Raw genomic sequence first — 20,885 nt, forward strand, 5'->3', positions numbered from 1 at the left:
ACACGACTGAAAACAAGCAGTAGCAAAAGCAGGTGCTACCCACTGCAATGGGAGGAACCGGGGCGGGTGTGTGTGCGTTTGTGTGTGTGTGTGTGTTTTTCAAAGACAGACATAAGAGATACTAGGCAACATATTAACAGCACTGGTAACCATTATAAAGCTCACAACTGTGGTGTACAGGAAAACCTCGGTACTTGTGGGGGTTCCGTTCCCGGCTAGTGCCACAAATACTAGAACTGTGAATACCGGGCCATTGGGACTATGGAATCGTGGGGGTTTGGTACCTATGGGGGCCCTAAAAATTGGGAGGGTTTTTTTTGTTTTTAAAGAAATTGGCCCAAAATAGGGTGAAAATCTAAAAATCCATGGGACTGTGGCAGAGGCAGGACATTTTACCTTTGAAAATCACTGCAGAGATGGCAGCAACAGCGGGGATTGGATAGAGGCGGCGGCAACAGTACATACTCAGAGAGGTTTGAAATCCTTTCCCCTTGCCCCCCTCCAACCCAAGCCCTTTACTTGAAAGGGCTCCTTATTTTCCTTGTCGGAAAATAAGGAATTCCTTGCCGGATTCCCCTTTACAAGTATATTGGTGGCCAACCCCTGACCCGCGGATATGTGTGTCTGTCTTCCCCCCCACTCGTGTATGCCAGTTTGGTGTCTATTACCCAACCACGGATACACAAAACCTCAGATGGCAAATCCACGATTAACAAGGTTCTCCTGTATATAAAGCACTTCTAGAAATATATAGGCTTCATCCAGAAGCAATGTTAAACTATGACTGAGAACTACATGAACCAGTCATGGCAAGGCTTTGGTTTCCATGCTCCCCACTCCCCATGCAAGACAAAGCGACTGAAAGCTTCCACTTAGTTTTGAACGAACAGCAGTTTCCCATTACTTTTAAATTTGGGGAACTGTGGCTAGTTCAAACAAATTTGGTCAAACAGTGATTTCAGATCCCAATTTGTTTGAACCACGGGGGTCGGGGGCGGAATACTATCTCATAACATCAGCTGGTGAAAAGCTGTAGCTAATTCAAAACCAGAAGTGGAGGCTGTCAATCTCCTCCCCTTGTGTAAGGAGGGGGGTGATACAAGCCCAAGGCTTGCTTTCTTAATGCTTAGGAGTAGGCAACTTTGGCTCTCCAGCTGTTGAACTACAACTCTGATCACCCCCAGCCACAGTTTATTGTGACTGGGGATGATGTGAACTATACTTCAGCAACAGCTGGAGAGCCAAAGTTGCCTACCTCTGCGCTAAACCATGGTTTAGTATTATGTTTGAACCTGACCACAATATCACAACACAGTGAGTATTAGCAGTTGTTTTTACTGCAACAGACTAAAATGGCTGACCTCACACACAAACACACACACACCAGTTTACTGCTCTGGAATTAAACAAGGATGGGAGTAAGAAAGCCACTGAAGGAAGTTGGTCATTAACATGAGGAATTTACTCCTCATTCAAAGTTAAAACATTAAGCGGCATTTCTGTACCTGCAACGATCTCCGTAAGCACAGCATCCTCGCTGAAAATACCTGCACACCATGGCAGACTGACTAGTGTAGAGATCATGGGAGTAACGGCAGTTGTCCCCTTCTTTGCAAACACCATGCATGAAATACCTGAAAGACAGAGCATTGCAAAGATGGCTCAAGCAGATTCTGTAAGAGTTAAGGAATTCCATTATGCTTGATGCAAAGGATGAACAACGCTGAAGAATCCTAGTAATTAGGACAGGAAACTTCAATCTCAGCCACAAAACTTTGTCTCACACACACAAACACACACACAAGCACGAAAAGGGCAGCTAGAATGATCAAGGGGCTAGACCAACTTCCTCTGGGGCTTTTTAGTTTAGAAAAGAGACAACTGCAGGGGAACATGATACAGGTTTACAAAATGATCCATAAGGTTGACAAAGTAGATTGAGAAAACGTTTCCCTCCTTTGTAATATCAGAACTCAAGGTCACCCCATGGAACTGATTGACAGTAGGTTCAGGACAGACAGAAGAAAGTATTTCTTCATACAACTAACTGGTTGAATTTGCTGCCACAAGATGAGACAATGGCTACTGGTTTTCATTACTTGAAAGGGGGATTAGACAAATTCATGGGAGAAGGTTGATGGACCTGGAACCGACATATTCGTAGCTCACTAATGAAGCCTGTTGAGGTGATCACCTTGGACAGCGGATTAGCTGCTTCTGTCAGCCCACTGCCAACCTCACTAGCACTAGCCATCTTATTAGCAAGTAGCCAGACGACTGCCTGTACCTAGTGGTAGAGGCATCCTGCCACTGCCACACTGCTCTTCCTCCTCCCGCAGCTACTCACCTGTTCTCTTCTACGAATGAAGTAGCAGTCCTCTTTTTAAATGGAGATCTCTTATAAGACTATTGGATAAATGCCCCTGAAAAAAGCTTACAGCTGAAACACGTTGGGCACATCGTCATATGTTAATAAAGAAGCTTGTCTACATTTCTGAACATCCTAAGACTGGGTCTTTCTTACTGCTTTTGTATCAGATGGGGTGATTTTGTTTTTGTCATTTTTCAACGTTAGAAAACCACAAATCTGTTGCTATCAAGCTCGAGATGTGGCTATGAAGTGGAACCAATGCACATTTGGATACTCCAAGCTTCATTAAGAATAGCCGAGGAAAGAAGGGCATCACCTAATTTCCCCCTGAGGAAACAAAACTGTCAGCATAGTCTCTCTAAACCTTAGCAATACTAATTTCCACCAGACAGATACATTCAAGTGAAACGGTTACCTCCAAGTTAAAGCAGAAGAATTTAAAGATCAGTCTTTGGAAAAATTGGTCTGCTCATCCTCATCATAATCCATCTGAAGAATACATGAGGCAGCTTGGAAGAACCCAGCCCAAGCAACACCTTGGCTATCTTAGAGAGCGCCTTCTTTTACATGATCCCCACCGCACATTAAAGTCATCTGAGGAGGTCCGTCTCCAGTTATCACCAGTTCGTACCACCAGACTCAGAGGTGGGCCTTCTCTGTAGCTGCTCCCGGGCTGTGGAATGCACTCCCAGCAGAAATTTACAATCTTAATTCCTTACTGACCTTCAAAAGAGCCCTTAAAACCCATCTGTTTGGCCTGGCCTTTCAGGGTTTTAATTAGTTTTAATGCTAACCTGGTTTTCAGGGTTGTAATTGTTCTGATAGTTTAATTGTTTTTTAAGATGTTTTTTAATTGGTGTTCATATTTATATTTCTGTTTTGTTATTGGTTTTAATGGTTTCTGTTTTTAATTGTAAACCACCCTGAGCCATTTCAGAAGGGCAGTATAAAAATTGAATAAATAAATAAATAAATAAATAAATGTGCCCTCACAACAGTGCAAAATTTTATTTCTTTATTATGTTTTTACTCCACCCTTCTTCCAACAAATTCAGGTCAGCAAAGCAAGGCCTTGCCATGAAAGGAGATCAGGCTACTGCCACTGAACAACTTCAAATCACATCCCACTCACAGGGCGCACTTTTATGCTTAAAGTTAGCACGGCTTTTTGCCAGAGGAAAGTGGATGGTGTCTCTGGGGCTGCTCCATGTATTCTGGGAGTAATGGCCACACCAAGGGAAAAACCTGTAAGTATTTACAGGGGGGAACCAGGTATGTGCTAACGTAACCACAAGCAGAGAAACTCCTAAGCAGATTGGCATTATTTTCACAAACCGAGTATCTGTGAAATTGTGTGACACATTCGTTAGCACATTAGATTTGGAAGTAAGAAAGCCAGGCTTTAGCCTCTGCTCAACCATAAAGACAACTGGATGACCTAGCTCTCTTGCTCTCTCAGTCTAATCTATTTCACAGGATTGTTGTGAGGCTAAAATGTGGCTCTGATCGCCCTGGAAATAATTAAAGCTGTCTGGCCTGAACATAATGGCACTCTTGCTAGATGGCTGTCGTTATGGAGTCCCTACCAGCAGCTACAGTCAAACAAGAACAATTACATCATGGCACAGTATTTGATCAGTTTTGCAGATGCCTCTATGCAGCACACAGAATTCTCCACTGACCAAATAAAGAAAAACTAGCTGGGCTGGGTGCAGAGCACCTGTGCCTCCACTGGCCTGGCCAGCCTGCTTCTCCCTCATCCCTGTCCCTGCCCACTTCCCCCCTCCCCCGCCTAGCTTCTTCCTCGCCCGCCCGCAGTTTCTGGCTGGTGGGCCAGCCAGAAAACCAGCCCGCCAGCCAGCCAATTTCCAGCGGCCAGCCCGGCCCACCGCCGCCTGCTCCTGTCAGCAGAAGCCAGCCAGGGGCCAGCATCCCTATTTTCTACTGTCCCCATCGCTAACGGGCAGCTGCTCGCAAACTCTTGCAAGAGCTGCCACACATGGGATTAGCGATGGGTAAACCTAGGAGAAATAAATATATAGATGCTCACCCCAGCCCCCATCTCAGAGTGGAAAATAGAACGAAAAGTTTTGTTTGACATAGGTTATCACCAAATCCAGTAGCCCTGTGTCAAATTCTCTCCCTAATGTTAAGTCAGACCTTGTATCATTGCTCTCACGCCAATTACATAAAATGGAGGGGAAATGACATTAGTCGGTCTAACTAAACATTATAGGGAGGGGAGGAGATGTCTACGTGAGGGATTTTTTGTGTGTGGTGGCCCTGTGTTAAAGTGTCACATTGAGTTCTGGCTTCAGAGCAGTAATATGGGGATGTATTCCCATCTTCTCTGAAGGCTCCTCCCTGGGAGTGTGCAGTTTCAAGCTACATGATGTCACTTGGATGGTATCTACAACCAAAGATGCATGGCCATGGGCACACAGTGGACTGGAAATTATTCCACCTCCATTTTAATTCATGTGCGTTGACAGGGGCAGTGAATTAATTAAACTTAGGTTAGCTAAATCTCAGAATGTATCCATTTCTTTTATCATTTCTAGGCTGTCACTTTCTGACCATGGCCAATTAAAATACAAAATATAATTTTTTAAAATTAAAAGATTAAAAACATAAATCAATACACTACAAAGACCAACTCAATAAAGCCAGCTTAAATTAGACACAACCTCATTCCTTCCCCATATCATTATGGTACCCCAAAGCCTGGTGAAACAAGCAGTATGAATCACCTCAGTGAGAGCATTTCAGGGCCTGTGGGCCACTACAAAGAAGGCTCTGTTCTATGTACACACCAAATGAGCCTCAGCAGGTGTGGCACACAGAGCAGAATCTCCTTTAAGAATCTTTATGGGTGGGTAGGATCACATGAGAGTAAGCAGTCCTTAAGTTATCCATTTAACTCAGAACAGCCCTGTTGGATCAGGCCCAAGGCCTATCCAGTCCAGTATCCTGTTTCACACAGCGGCCCACCAAATGCCTCTGGGATCTGGTGACAAGAACTGAGGGCATGCCCCCTCTCTTGCTGTTGCTCCCCTGCAACTGGTATTTAGAGGCATCTTGCCACTGAGGATGGTAGTAGCCTATAGCCCTCAGACTAGTAGCCATTGATGGACCTGTCCTTCATGAATTTGTCTAAACCCTTCTTAAAGCCATCCAGGCTGTCACATCTTGTGGCAAAGAATTCTACAGGTTAATTATGTGAGGTGTGAAAAAGTACTTCCTTTTGTCAGTCCTAAATTTCTTGGCAATCAGTTTCATGGGATGACCCCTGGTTCTAGTGTTATGCGAGAGGGAGAAAAATTCCACACCATGCATAAATTTATGGACCTCTATCATGTCTCCCCTCAGTCTTTTTTCTAAACTAAAAAGCCCCAGGTATTGTAGCCTTACCTTTTAAGGAAGGTGCTCTGGGCCCCTGATCATCTTGGTTCTCCTCTTCTGCACCTTCTCCAGTTCTGTAGTGTCCTTTTTGAGGTATGGTGACTAGAACTGTATATAGTACTCCAAATGTGGCCACACCATACATTTGTATAAGGGCATTAGGATATTAGCAGTTTTATTTTCAATCCCCTTCCTAATGATCTTTAGCATGGAATTGGCCTTTTTCACAGTTGCTGCACACTGTGTCAACAATTTCAACAAACTAGTGTCCACTAAGACCCCAAGATCCTTCTCCTGGTCTTTCGCCAACAGCTCAGACCCCATCAGCATATATGTGAAGCTGGAGTTTTTTGCCCCAATATGCATCACTTTATACTTGCTAACACTGAACCATATAGGATATCTTAGGCCTCCTTCAGTATTTCAAAAAGTTAGTTTTTTAATAATATAATAATTAAATTAAACACTCTTTAATACACTGGCAGCCCTAGTCATGTCAAAGATTCTTATATAAAAACGAGCCCCTAATTAACTGGAAAAAAGTCTAGTCTGAAGCTATGTTAAGAGGAAAATGATTTGATTCCTTAGAAGAAAGCATGCCCTAGACACCCTATGATTTCCTACAAGCATTGCCTATCAAACAGAAGAAAAACGAAGATTTGCTCATGTTAGCCAGTAAGCATTGCATGAAGTGAAGCTTTTCAGGCAATGCACTGTCTTAAAGAAAAAGCTCACAAATTTGCTACCTTCTTCAGATATCCACAAGTAATTCAGAATTAAGTTAACCTATTTCTCAAAACAAAACCCATTTATTCAATGGACAATCCCATACTGTTAACATTTACAGACTTTTTCCTAACTGCACCATCTGGTTTTATTTTAAACTATTAATCTTTCTCTCAAACGCAACACAGGAATGCTATGCGATAAACATGAAATATGAACTTGACATCTCCCATGTGCATTAGACTGGGCTGTGGTGTCAGTTCTGTTGAAATGTAAGCAGCAGGCACCATGGCTGGCATCACCTCCCTGGACTATAAGCCTTCTGAATGAGGGCTAGATTCTAACAGGGTAAAATACAGTGGTGGTGCTGCATAAATGCCCATGAGAGGCCAAGGCTGTGGATAAACAATAGATCCATCTAGCAACCTATGACCCGCAGCGAAGTTTTCATAAAGAAAAGCTTTCAGAGAGAATAAAAATTCTAATAGTTGCAATACCACACATCGACACACTAATCCAAGTGTTTTTATTAGATACCCTTCTGGCAGTTCCTTCTACCAAACACCCAAAATGCTATTTTAAAACACTCATGTTTTAAAAATCAGTTTTGAAGCTTACCCTAATGGCTCCTGACCAGAGGATATATATGTGTGTGTGTGTGTGTGTGTGTGTGTGTGTGTGTGTGTGTGTAAACCACAGTAAAAAGGGATGCAGGGAATGAGGACAGATAACTCAGTCTCTGTACTGGATATTTTGGGGAAGGCAGTGCTAGGCTTTATTTATTAATTGACAGATTTCCAATATCTATATCTCAAGGTGGTTTCCAAAATCAAACCTTTGTAGGCATAATGTGAAGTTTGGACATGTTTCCCTGGTGCTTGTGTTGTGTTCCCCAACTGGACATGCAACTCTGTCCTCTTTGTTTCAGAAAAGTCCACAAGCTGCTGCCTCTAGCTGTGACAAGCAAAGTGCCTTGTATGGTACAGAAAGGAGGAAGCACTGGCTCATTTGATCCCTCAGAAACTGAAAGTCAGACAACACCTTGATTCCCAGATGGAGCCCGTCTACCTGGTAGTTGTTACTGAACATAGTATTTGCATTCTGCAAAAGGAAACTCTAAAAATCCCCTGATCAAGTAGTGAAAGATGCCAGGCGATACTGAAACACGAAGATATGGGCAGTCAGCTTCCCATTACTTTTAGGAGTAGATCAGTTTTGGTATCAGTCACGAACACATTTGCACTTCAAGTAGCAAGTGAGACCGACACAGATACATGACTCAATATTATGTTGTCCTTGCACCTCTTCCTAAAAATAAGCACTCTAAGATATCTCTCACCAGTCCTTGTATATATGGGTAACATAACATTTAAGTGTCCAAATACAATTGGACACAGATTTCACATTAAGAACCTCATCTGAGGTACAACCAAGAGCTTATTGAAGTTCTAATCTACTGGTTTTTAACAAACATATTATAATGGTCATATCATGACCTAAAGTGGGCCAGACATATTGGTATCACCACCATTTTTAAAAACACAGAGAGAGGGTGGGAGAGGGGGAGACTAACACAAAAGACAAAGATTTGGGTGGCGGGGGAATTCAGTAGATTCCACATTTCAGCTTGGGTTTAAAACAGGCTTGTCAAATTTTCTTTGGCTCTAGGAGTCAGTTCAAAATTTTAGGAGCGAGACAATGAACAGCTAACAAAATTATCTTAGTGATGGACATTCCTGGGGGTGGGGGGAGGGATAAATGCAGCATACTTAGAAGAGAAACAGGGCTGCATAGGACAAATAATGTTCTAATAATGAACCACATGGCTCCCTGGCACCTGGGATTTGTCAAGCCCTGCATTAAAGTGAACCCCTGGTCTGAAAAGGTTGAAGAAACCTAATTAAATTCTATTAAAATGAGTAACACAGCTTCATAAATATTTCCCTTTATATTTTCAGAAGGTTTGCTGTCTTAACTTAAAATTTTTACAGTAGTGGCTTCAAACTGTGTTCTGTGGGGAACTCTTCTTATCATCGCAGCAGAGCATCCCTCCAGTGGCTATTGCATTGTGTCTGTTTTTAGACTGTGATCCCCTTTGGGACAGGAATAATCTTCTCATTGCTTTTACTGTGTAAGCTGCTTTGAGGATTTTTTTTTTTAATTGAAGAGAATATATACTGTAAATATTCTTAATCAATCTGGTGGTGCCTTGATTTCTCACCAAGAAATCATCTGTGAGAAGATCTGCAAAACTAGACAAGTTTTCCTACCCACTACTACTCTTCCTAAAAATATCTTTTGAACCAAGTGTGTGCCCTAGATTATGCTCCAGAGTCCTCTAACAGATTCTGTAGCAGATACTCAGGGGTTTCTCAGCAGACAGGTTTATGTGGAAATAGATCTCCAAAACTAGACTCAGATATGGGTTTTCTGGAAAATTCAACCATGCAAATGGTTCCTCATTTGCATAAAAGTTGCATAAATTTTCTCAGAAAAAGTACATTTTCCTGATGCCCTAAATAGATTGTGATCTGATTCGGCATGTTAATTTGACCTAAATATTTAGTTTAAAAACCTAGCCATAAGAATTTGCCAAACTGTATCAACGTTTTTTCAAGTCGCAAAGTCAACAAACTGAAATATTTGATTGAGGGGGCTGGGGTTAGGCATATAATGTGGTTTAAATGTTATATTAACACAAATGCAAAGCCTTTTATGGAAAAAATATTTTTATTGGACCACAACATCTATGAACTCTCACACACTTCCTAGAGATAATCCCTTGAAAAAATTAGTTACAACTTTGAAATTGTCAAGCTTGCCTGATATTGCATTGACATCCATTCATGGTTACTAATTAATTTTATGAAACAATGGGTGACTTCAGACAAATAGTGAAAAGTAATCTGGCAGGAACTGCTGGTTCCCAGCAAATGCACACTCCCAGCACAAGAAGCTACTTCTGCTCATTTCTGTTTCATCCAAACCTGACCAAGTCCAGTTCCCACCAAACACTTCCCTCCACCACCCGACATCTGTAATCTACATTTGAAGCCAGGCAGCGGATGGTGGAGAGAAGTGATGCTCGGGAACCGGACTTGGCATTTCGGACAACACAGAATGAGAAGTACCTGCCCAGCTAGGAACGCACGTGTCAGGAACCAGCAGTTCCCACCAACTGCTGATCATGTGAAGCCGCCTGATGAGTTTTTAGGAATGGAAAATTGTCCACAGAAAAGGAAGCAAGGGGAAATTTTCCAGAAATATTTCAACCCCACATCTCTGGCTGGAATGTTTGAAAACCATTCTTGGCATTGTCCCAGTTATTCTAAGAGAGGAAAGAATTGATTTCTCCTCCCTTGATTCTGTTGACAACAGTCAAATTAAAAGGCCATCCAACTTGATGTCTGAGGGGCACTTCATACATACTGCATTCCCCTCTGTGCAGGAAAATGCAAAGCTACCATCATATGGGAAGTGCAGCATGGGTATTTTGTGCACTATGAAGTCCACCAAACAGGCCTCCACCAGTGTTCCCTCTAAGGAATGCATGTGTGCGCACACTCATATGGTTTTTGATGCCCACTCAGTTAATTTTAGATCCCGCTCAGGTTGAATCTGGAAGGTCCCACTCTGAATGCATGTGCACACACACTGCCTTGATACTGCTGCCCAGAACAAAACTCATTCCACACACAGATGAAAAAAATTAGAGAGAACATTGGCCTCCACTCAATATAGGAGCTGCCCAGTCTGTGTAGTCATGGTACAACTCCATCTGCATGTGTGCACACACAGCACATTATAACTCTGCAGTTTTGAATTCAGGTTATATCCATGTGTGTGAAGCACATTTGCAAAGATTTTGCTATCTGCAGAAACTTCACTTTAAAATCTGCTGCTGAATATTAAATTGACCTATTAAAAAAAACCCACCACCATGGACGATCCCAGGGGTAGGCAACCTTTGGCAGTCCAGTTGTTTGAGTGCCAAAGGGTAGTCCACAATGAACTGTGGCTGGGAGTGATGGGCTTTGTAGTTCAACAACAGGTGGAGTGGTGCCAAAGGTTGACTACCCTGCAAACAAAAAGGCATGAGGGGGATGGAGCTGGTATAAGGTATGGAATGCTCATGGTGGCAGGTTATTTGTTACATGTGTATAACATTAAAAAAAATCCCTAAAAACTGTAAGAATGCTGCCCTTAATGCAGTTCCTTGTCCTGCTCTCTAAATGAGGATGTCTCTCTTGACTGTCTGCCACACCACCCTCAATCTTTTTCTAAAATGGAATTTTTAGTTATGCTCATGCACAAAACTCAAAATTAAATAATTGAGCAAATAAAGCCTTCAGGTTTTGGTGGAAAAATAGGCTCACATGGTACCCTTTCATTTCATGTGCCTGGCAGAACGGAGATCACAAACAGAGGCTGACCAGCACAGCCAGTAACACAAAGGTGGGGCAAATATGGAATGAATACTGAATCCTTTTAAACAGTATCCTCTGTAGTACAATCTGACATGTGCACGTTTAAATTCCAGCAGTGCCCACACTGAACTCTATCATGTATTCAGTACAAATGCTTTAGGCCAGCTGCTGGTTAAATCCACTTCAATTTAGCAACAACCTGGGATGAACCCATAATACAAGCCAAGCCTCATGTTTGTTTTTTGCAAATTCATCATTAGGAACATCCTCAGCCCGAGGCTGCATACTCTAATTAGAGTGTCTCTCCTTCTCCATGAATTTGCCTAACCCGTTCTGCTCACGAAGTGACGTCACCATATAAGTCTTTCTTATTTGACTGTTATATCCTGTATTTTATGCAGATTCACCCTTCATAACTACTCCAAACCAAAAATCATCATTCATATTGTACAAACCACTTGCAACCTTTAGAGCAGTGGTTCCCAACCTTTTCCTTTATGCGGGCCACTACATTGTCACCGAAAGCATTTGTGGGCCACCACTTAAGCAAGCTGTTTTAAACATTTTAACATAGCCTATGGCTGATGAGAATCAAATATATATTAAGGGCTACTAAAAATGCAGCTATTTCTAACATATTATGCTCACTCACAAACATATTGCATTCACCACAGTACATTTACCTGCAGCAGGCCTACCAGTGGGTAAAAGATAACACTTAGTGTCACTTACCTAATGAGAAAGCTGCTGCTAATTATTATTACATTATTTTTCCTCCCCCACAGATCACTTGCAGTCAGGGTGGATTTGATTTAAATCAAACTGATTTAAATCACGATTTAAATCACGATTTAAATCACTAGCAGGGTGGATAAAAATCAATGATTTTTTTAAAAAAATAAAAAAAAATCAGATTTTTTTTATTTAAATTGGATTTTTTTGATTTTTTAAAAAAAATCATTGATTTTTATCCACCCTGCTAGTGATTTAAATCGTGATTTAAATCAGTTTGATTTAAATCAAATCCACCCTGCTTACAGTACTCTTACAGACCACCAGTGGTCCACAGGTTGGAAACCACTGCTTTAGAGAACTACTACTACTACTTCTACTTATTATTATTATTATTAATAATAATAATAATAATAATAATTAAATTTCTATACCGTCCTTCCAAAAATGGCTCAGGGCAGTTTGTGAGTACTTAACAGGGAGAAGAAGCTGCAGAGATGAAAGCAGATGGTTACAGTTGCTATCATCTTGAACAAGGCTACACAACTTTGGCCCTCTAGCAGCTGTTGGACTACAATTCCCATAATCCCTGACTACTGGCCGCTGTGGCTGGGGATGATGGTAGCTGTAGTCCAACAGCAGCTGCCAAGGCAAAGTTGTGCAGCTCTGATCTGAGTGACAGATGGATACTCCACAACTTAGTGCTGGTTCAATCCAGCAAGATGGAGGAATGAAAACAAATTTACCAAGCCCAAGGCTTTAAAGTAGCTCCACACTGGAGTCAAGGCTAACCTGCAAGAAGGTGGAAATATTGTTGCCTGAGAATGAGGTGGGCAAGCACAGACAGTAAGTTAGGACAAGCATAAAGTGTGGGGACTAGATTGCATCAGTAAAATCCCACATCTGTAGCTACAATTAACATTGGACAGGAGAGGCACCAAATCATGCAACGTGAATGTGAAAAACCAGTCAAAATAGGACTGCTGATGAAGGCCAGGTTAGGGCTGTGCCTCCTACAAGTAAGATGGACAAAAGGAGGATATAATACGTTTCAGACCCCAAGGTCCCAAATCAGAGTAAATCCCACCAACAGGCCCTTAACGTGAGACTTCAGCATAACCATGAAGCAACTAAAAACAGGCCTGTTCAACTTAGGCCCCCCAGCTGTTTTTAGACTACAACTCCCATAATCTTCAGCCACAGTAGCCAATAGCCAGGGATTATGGGGGTTGTAGGCCAACATCTACAGGAGGGTTGAAGTTGAGCAGGCCTGAACTAAAAGGACCAACTTGCCCTCAATTTATTAGAACACTCGTTTTTTTAAAAAAAGAAGCAGCAGCTCAATATGAACCCTGTTCCCCTTGTCCAAAATAATCTAGTCTTGTTTCCTTCAATTTAGAATACAAAAAACAATGAGCAATGCAGTTTAATTTATATGTAAGCAAAACCAGGAAAATTCCACATGTTGCTGCACAGGCTCCTATGAAATAGAAATCCTTTTCCAGAGAGCACAGCATCAAAAGAGATTTACTCTTCTGTGCATGTCCCAGATCTCAGACTAAGAGGGATGCACTTGCAGCATCCATGATCTCTTTCATCCCAATGAACACAGACAGGCCTTGAAATCTTTGGTCTGTACCACAGTACGGTGATTGGTATCAGTCACTGATGTGTTAAGGAAGCATTGTTGTGTGCACTGTAGATCACCATCTATCTTACTCATAGTCATTTTCAGATGGCCTCCATGTCAGACACCCTTTAATTATTATTCACCTGTTGTAGACATAATCCATCAGAGAAACATGATGAAAGCATAATTACAGTAACTTCTGGACTGACCACCTCTAATTCCCATGATTAAACAGAAACAAATTACTCAGGAAGTGTTTTCTATCTACTTTTCTACATTAAATACCGCCAACAGAATGTCAGCACCGCACTCTTCTTTACTCCTCTCTGACAAGATTCTACATTTCAAACTTTTCAGATCAAGTATGAAAAAATTAAGCCCGATAACCTGGCAATTCTCGGGTTTGCCATCAGATTAGGGAAACCCAAATAAGTAAACAGGTAGGAAACATATAAAGGTCACTGAAGGAAAAGATTCAAGGAGATCAAAATATTTTCAAAATAGGAAGACATTGCCTCTGAACCCCTTGGAGAAAAGAATAATAAGATGGGATGCTCAGCATCTAGTATAACTGCTGTACAAATTCAAAGATGGTACAGTGAGAAGTAAGAGAGAGCGATAGAATCCATGCCTCTTATTGCAGCTCTTGAGGTTTTCTTAGGAAATTTGAGGTTTGTGGGCTCTGAGAAGCCCTATTGTTAAGCTTCTTAAACTCAGGAACATGGAAGGAATGTCAAGAAGTACCTATTGGATTGATGTACACTCCAACCACAGAAGGGTACAGGTACACTCCATAAAATTGAAGCCAATCTTTTGCCAGGTACCATAAATAGTTAATTAAGGGGATCTCCATAGTTCACAGAACATTTCACTTGTTTTTCTTTACTGCTCAACTCTGTACCCAAGGCTACTATAGATTAAAAAAACTGAAATCTTATATAGCCTATACCTAGTTTTTGTCAATTTAATACACATTAGTATTGTTCTATCACTCAGTGGCTATAGAAAACACATCGGTCCTCCACCCAACCAGCACTATCCTCAACCATCCTGCACAAGATTTAGAATGCTCAGCAACTTTCCTTTCATTAGCTCTTATTTCAGCCATACTCACTCACTCTCTCACAAATACTTAGTACCCAGTTTTTACACACACACACACACACACACACACACACACACACACAGCTTTTCAACAAAAAGTTCACAAAGCAATTTTCATTGCAAACAGAATGAGAAAAGATACTTGTCCTAAAGGGCTCATAATCTAAGAAAAAAGTAAAGGCACCAGTAACTACTGAGAGGAACTCTGTTGGGTTGAATAGGGACAGTTACTATCCCCTTCCTAAACATAAGAGCACCACCACTTGCAGTGTTTCCTGTAACCAGGATTCCCAGATGCTGTTGACTACAACTCCCATCATTCCCTTACCCTTCTCTTCCCCAGCCCCCATTGTTTCTTGAAGGAGGGACCTGTCCATGTTTGCCTATGTAACTCCATAACATGCAGCATACACTGATGAAGTTGTGTAAATAATAATCTTAATAATTAAGAGATGGTGTTCTTATTAAAGAGAGACGTCCAAAGTTAAGAACGTAAGAACAGCCTTGCTAGATCAGGCCCAAGACCTATATAGTACAGCATCTTGTTTCCCACAGTGGACTACCAGATGCCTCTGAGAAGCCCACAGATAAGAGCTGAGGGCACACCCTCTCTACTGCTGTTGCTCCCCTGCAACTAGTATTAAGAGGCATTTTGCCTGAGGCTGGAAGAAACCAATAGCCACCAGACTAGTAGTCATTGATAGACCTCCCCGCCCCCCCCCCCCGAATCTGTCTAAACCCTTTTTAAAGCCAACTAAGCTAGTGGCCATCACCACATCCCATGGCAGAGAATTCCATAGATTAATTACACGCTCTTTGAAAAAGTACTTTCTTTTGTCAGTCCTCAGTTTCCAGGCCTTCAGTTTAAGGGGGTGATCTCTGGCTCTAATGTTGTGCGAGAGGGGAAAAAATTTCTCTCCAGCCACTCTCTACTCCATGCATAATTTTATAAAGCTTTATCATGTCTCCCCGTAATCACCTGTTTTCCAAACTAAAAAGCCCCAGATGCTATAGCTCATAAGGAAAGTGATCCAGGCCCCTGATCATCTTGGCTGCCCTCTTCTGTACCTTTTCCAGTTCTACAATGTGCATAGTGAAGTGGTTAGAATGCTGGACTAGGACCGGGGAGACCCAAGTTCAAATCCCCATTCAGCCATGATAGGCAAGCTAGGTGACTCTGGGCCAGTCACTTATCTCTTAGCCTAACCTACTTCACAGGGTTGTTGTGAGAAGCAACTTAAGTATGTAGTATACCGCTCTGGGCTCCTTGGAGGAAGAGCAGGATACAAAATGTAAAAATAAAATAAATTTAAAAACCCAAGAAGTCTCGCCTGGTCAGTCACCAACAGCTCAGACCCCATCCATGTATTTATGAAGTTGGGGGGGGGGTTGCCCCAATATTTCACTTGGTTACATTGAACCACATTTGCCGTTTTGTCACCCATTCAGTTTGGAGAACCTTTTGGAGCTCCTCACAATCTGTTTTGGATTTCACTACCCTAAATAGTTTAGTGTCATCTGCAAATCTGGCCATTTCACTGGTTACCTCAACTTCTAGATCATTTATGAATAAATTAAAAAACACCAGTCCCAGAATCCTGGGGGATCCCACTTCTTACTTCCCTCCATTGTGAAGACTGTCCATTTATTCCTACCCTCTGTTTCCTGTCCTTCCACCAAGACTATGAAATCTCTTTTTCTAGATAACAAACTCTGAATTCTAGGCTGAAGTCAAGGCACTAAAGCTATTTTTACTCCACATTTCTGAAAATACCTCTGATATAACATAAGCTTGAGTAACTCAAGCTGCAGCTGTAGCACATTTACAGAAGAGGCCAGGACTAAGTAGTTCCAAAACAGAGAAACAATTGGAATTTGGAAAGCACTCACCATTGTTTAATAAAGAACTGAAAATAATGATATCATTAAACCTGCAAATTATTGGGGATTACATACATCTCAAAATCAAAACAAAAGCCTATTTGCTTGTTTTGAGAGTCATGCTGCATTGGGGTCTGCCAAATGATGAGGAAGAACTCAGGATCATAATGTAAGCCTGCTGGAAAAGCACTATACCACTTCTATGTTCAGTACAGCATGTATCACATGCTCAGTATGAAGTATTAAAATGGTAATCAGATCTGACTTGATCAGGGATGGCCAACCAGCAGTCTGCAACACAGTTTTATCCACTCATCAGCAGCACCCCTGCCCGCCAAATTACAAGTATGGTGGGATAAAATTCTGCTCACAGCTTCACTCAGAAGGAAACTGTTTTTAAAAGTCGAGAGACAAAGGACAGCTTACAATGACAACATACTGCATTGTGTATGTAACGTTCCATGTATTTCTAAGGTAAAGTTGTGCCATCGAGTCGGTGACCACAGAGCCCTGTGATTGTCTTTGGTAGAATACAGGAGGGGTTTACCATTGCCATCTCCCACACAGTATAAGATGATGCCTTTCAGCATCTTCCTATATCATTGCTGCCCGATATAGGTGTTTCCCCACTGGTATGTTTCTCAGACTATGGGATTCAAACCAGCAACCTCTTGCTCCCAAGTTACTTCCCCGCTGCACCATTAGATGGCTTGTATACAAAGCCCTTATTGATAGGCAATCTTAACTTTATTCCAAAGCACCTGTGAAGGAGTCAAAGCTGTAAAATAGCTTTTGCTCTCAGACCACTATGGGAGACAGAGCTTTAGCTCTGTGGCAGACCATCCAACTTGTACACAGAAAGTTCAATCTCTAACTTCTCTGGGAAAGAATCCTGTCTGAAATCCTGGAAAGTCACTGCCAGTCAATGCAGACAATACTGAACTAGATGGACCAATGGTCTGACTCCGTATAAGGCAGCTTCCTATATTCAGGAACAGAGTGGCCCAAAAGAGTACAGAAGCTGGCTATCCTTGTGCTAGATCTGCACTCTAGGTTTGTTTAATCATTGGGCTGGAGACTAGGAAGGCTGCACGAGTCTTTTGTTTTGCCATTACATATGCATTTTATGCTACCAGTTCACTACTGAACCAAGCGGAAATGGTTTATGAATGCCTATAAGTCAGAGCTAGCTTTTGGTACAGGTGAATAATATCACAGGCAACGAGCAGGCAAAGTTAATACAGTGAACAGAAAGAGTTTTGGAGAATGTTAATGGCAGGCATACACAGGAATGCACGCTGCGATCCCGGGGAGGAAAGAACTCAATCCAGGCAAACGAACGTCGACAGTAGCTGGGATTAAGAGAAGTAAACACTACTGGCACAAAAGATGCCAGCAGGGTGGATTCAAGAGGAAGGGTGTTTCTGGCTTTTTCTTTCCTTTTCTGCGGGTAGCTAGAGATTAAAAAAAAAAAAAAAACCATCTGACCCCAAAGCAGAAGTGTGGAACAATGGGAAAAGGGTAACACTCGCTCCACAAGAAGAATCTTATACAGACGGGAAAGATGTAGATTTCGTGGGAACCAAGAAATGCCTGGGAGGCTTCTAATCAGGCTGGCTTTTTTTGTTTTTTAGCGGGGGGAGGTGAGGGAAAAAGAGGAGGAGAAAGGAGAACAAGCACGGGGGGAGGGAGGCGGAGAGGGCTTGGAAGTCAAAGAGCGCGAGCCAAGTCGGGCGGGGGGGGTCGCGCGAGGGGAGCCACGGGCGCCATCGCTCGCCATCACCTCAGCACGTTACCTGCAAGCGACCTGCTTAGTCCAACAGCCGCTGCTTCCACCTCCGGCTGCGGCCGGCGCTGGCTGGGGTCCGGCTGTGGGGGGGCTGGAGGCCGTGGTGGTGGTGGTGATGGCGGAGGCGCTGGCGGTGGAGGGGCTGGAAGCCGTGACAGCAGCTGCTCCAGCTGCCGTGGCTGTCGCTCCCACCGCTCCGCCACCACCGGGGGCCACCGCAGCCTCCGCCATTACTGTTTACCCCACACAGCGATGGCCCCACCGGAACTTCCGGGAGCGCATCCTTCCGCCAGGCTGGACGCGAGGGCGGGGCCGAGGCAAGCCAAGTGGGCGGGCCGAGCTGGGAGGGGCGGGGCTTGCCTCCCCGCTTCGCCAGGCCTTGAGCGCGTGCAAGCGGGGCCTATGGAGAGAAGGGGGAAAGGCTTGACTCAGGAACAAGCGGTCTGATTGGTGGAACAGTTCGAGAGGCCACGCCTGTTTTGAAGGGAAACGTGGTGTGTGTGGGGGGGGGGTTGGAGTTGTGGCGTTAGCGAGGGGGCGGGGAATGAAGGAAAATCTCTTGGAAGGAGCCGTCATTCTTCGTGGGAGGGGCGGGGTGAAAAAGAGGAGGTTCGGCAATTTACGGAGATTGTTCTGTCGCGGTCCCAACGTCTTCGTCTCGAGCTCGCTCAGGCAGCTCGCTCGGCTAAGCGGTGTGGGAGACTGCTGATTCACACATTACGGGAAAGAAGTGTTCCCGTAAGGAACACAACACGATAGTATAATGGAGTCAGGCAGGATCCTTGGCCAATCGAAGTCTTAATTTTGTTGGGTCTCTGCCCGCCCCTCATTATTTTATTATTCTTCATTTTTATTATTTTGTTCATGTTTGACATGTTATAAAAGAGATATGTTATAATGGCATGTTATAAAAATAAATAATTTACGGTGTGTTTTCCAAGTTTGGTGTGTTTCTTCCTCGCAGTTGGTCAGCTTCAGACGTGACACATCCAGCGCATCCAGGTTTGCCCCAACTCTTGACACCGCGACCCGTCTTTGAAAACAGTACTTTAAACATGCAGTCACACACTTCCCATTAAATGTACATTTCTTAAGTCACACACTTAAAATATCTGGTGAACAGATAAAAAAATATAATGTATGAAAAGGCCCAGAGAAATCACCATTACTGCATTGGGGGAGAGGAGAGCTGGTCTTGTGGTAGCAAGCATGACTTGTCCCCTTAGCTAAGCAGTTGCACCTGGTTGCATATGAATGGGGGACTGGAAGTTTGAGCACTGTAAGCAGAGGCATTCTTACCCCTGGACTTTGGGGCCGAAGTCCAGGGCCTCCACATCCCCTGGGGGCCCCCAAATCCTCTTTAGTCTGTCCTGAGTGGTATGGTTTGTGTCCTCAAGAACCTATGTGTTAAAAAAATGATGCTTGCAGCAGGGGGGCCTCCAAAGGCCTTTAGGTCCAGGCTCCAAAATTATCTAGGAGCACCTCTGACTGTAAGATATTCCCCTCAGGGGATGGAGCCGCTCTGGGAAAAGCAGAAGGTTCCAAGTTCCCTCCCTGGCACCTCCAAGAAGGGCCTGAGAGAGATTTCTGCCTGCAACCTTGGAGAAGCTGCTGCCCGTCTGTGTAGACGATACTGAGCTAGATGGACCTATGGTCTGACACTGTATATGGCAGCTTCCTATGCCCCTCTCTGTACTGGTATTAGACTTAAGAAGAAGAAGCAATCAATAAGTATTGTCATCATAAAAGTAAGCCTGGAGCCATTGATCAAAGAGGAAAGTCTTTATTTTAACTGGAAATAAGGCAGTTCAGACTACTCACAAGCAAGGTTGCCAACTCTGACAAACTGACAAAAGCTATTCCTGGAGACCCCCCCCCCCCTTGCATTTTTAAACTTTTCACAATATCAGGTCATTAAAATATCCAGGATTGTTTTCACTAATCACATGGAGACCAATGCCGATTTCTGGAGACCCCAAGCAAGCCCTACAGAGTTGATAACCCAACTCACATGCAGTATATTGATATATTCTCATGCACACAATCAAAAACTTTGATACACTTGCATACTGCCTTTTTTCCTGAATCCCTTCCCTTTCCACAAAAAAGCATATTGGCATATCTGTCTCTAAGCCTTGTGCACTTTCTGAGGATCTGGAATGTTCATAAACATTATACTAGTTCACAGAGCCCAAAACAGGGTCGAAGAAGCACCCATCCAGGATAGGAGAGCTGTGAGCTCCTGACCGGTGGTCATGTGAACTCAAAAACAAAGTAGGAGGAAGGGAGAGTGAACATGTGGCCGCTGGATAGGATAGGCGAGGTCAATCCACAGTGAAGTCATTCACAGGACTGGGTGGGTGGAGCCTGGGGCAGCAGGCAGGGGAGGAGAGCCTAGTGAAGCTTACCTTCCCCCCAGAAGAGTGATGGCTTTTTTCTGGGCACGTGGAGAGAGCTAGGGTACAATTCACTTCAGTCAACTGAGAACTCTCATAGCTAATAACTATGGAGATTTCAACGACTGAAGCCTATATTTAACCTCAGTGAAAACTCTAATTTGGGGGCAAATTGGCAAAAATGATGAATTTTCTGCAGATCCATACATTTTGTGCTTTAATCTCACATTCCAGTCATTTCTCTTTTCATTAGGAAATGGCATAATCCCTCTGAAATGCTTGCCTGGAGGCGATAATGGGCTGGATAAAAAATGTAAACAAATAAATAAATGAATAAATGTTCTGAAAGATTGTCTAAGCTAGTTTTGATTTCCCAAAGACATGCATACATTATGTTAACATGGCAAGGCACCAAAAGCCCAAGAAA

The 20,885-nt window shown here is 43.1% G+C and overlaps 1 protein-coding gene across 4 annotated transcripts in view; it reads right to left on the reverse strand.

Moving 5' to 3' along the window:
• MKRN1 (makorin ring finger protein 1) overlaps nt 1–18,387 on the reverse strand; it is a 31,127-nt gene extending 12,740 nt beyond the window's left edge. For 2 of the 4 annotated variants that reach the window (XM_053254764.1, XM_053254766.1), the window contains exons 1-2: nt 18,070–18,384; nt 1,506–1,634 (exon numbers count right to left, since the gene is read on the reverse strand). In XM_053254764.1, coding sequence (XP_053110739.1) covers nt 1,506–1,634; nt 18,070–18,293 — 353 coding nt within the window. In that variant the 5' untranslated portion in view covers nt 18,294–18,384. Of the gene's footprint in view, nt 1–1,505; nt 1,635–18,069 lie in introns of all 4 variants that reach the window. The other 2 variants (XM_053254763.1, XM_053254765.1) reach the window with 2 other exon arrangements.
• Between the last annotated feature and the right edge of the window lie 2,498 nt (nt 18,388–20,885).

Source organism: Hemicordylus capensis, chromosome 5 (genome assembly GCF_027244095.1).
Source record: "Hemicordylus capensis ecotype Gifberg chromosome 5, rHemCap1.1.pri, whole genome shotgun sequence".
NCBI classification, from domain to species: domain Eukaryota; kingdom Metazoa; phylum Chordata; class Lepidosauria; order Squamata; family Cordylidae; genus Hemicordylus; species Hemicordylus capensis.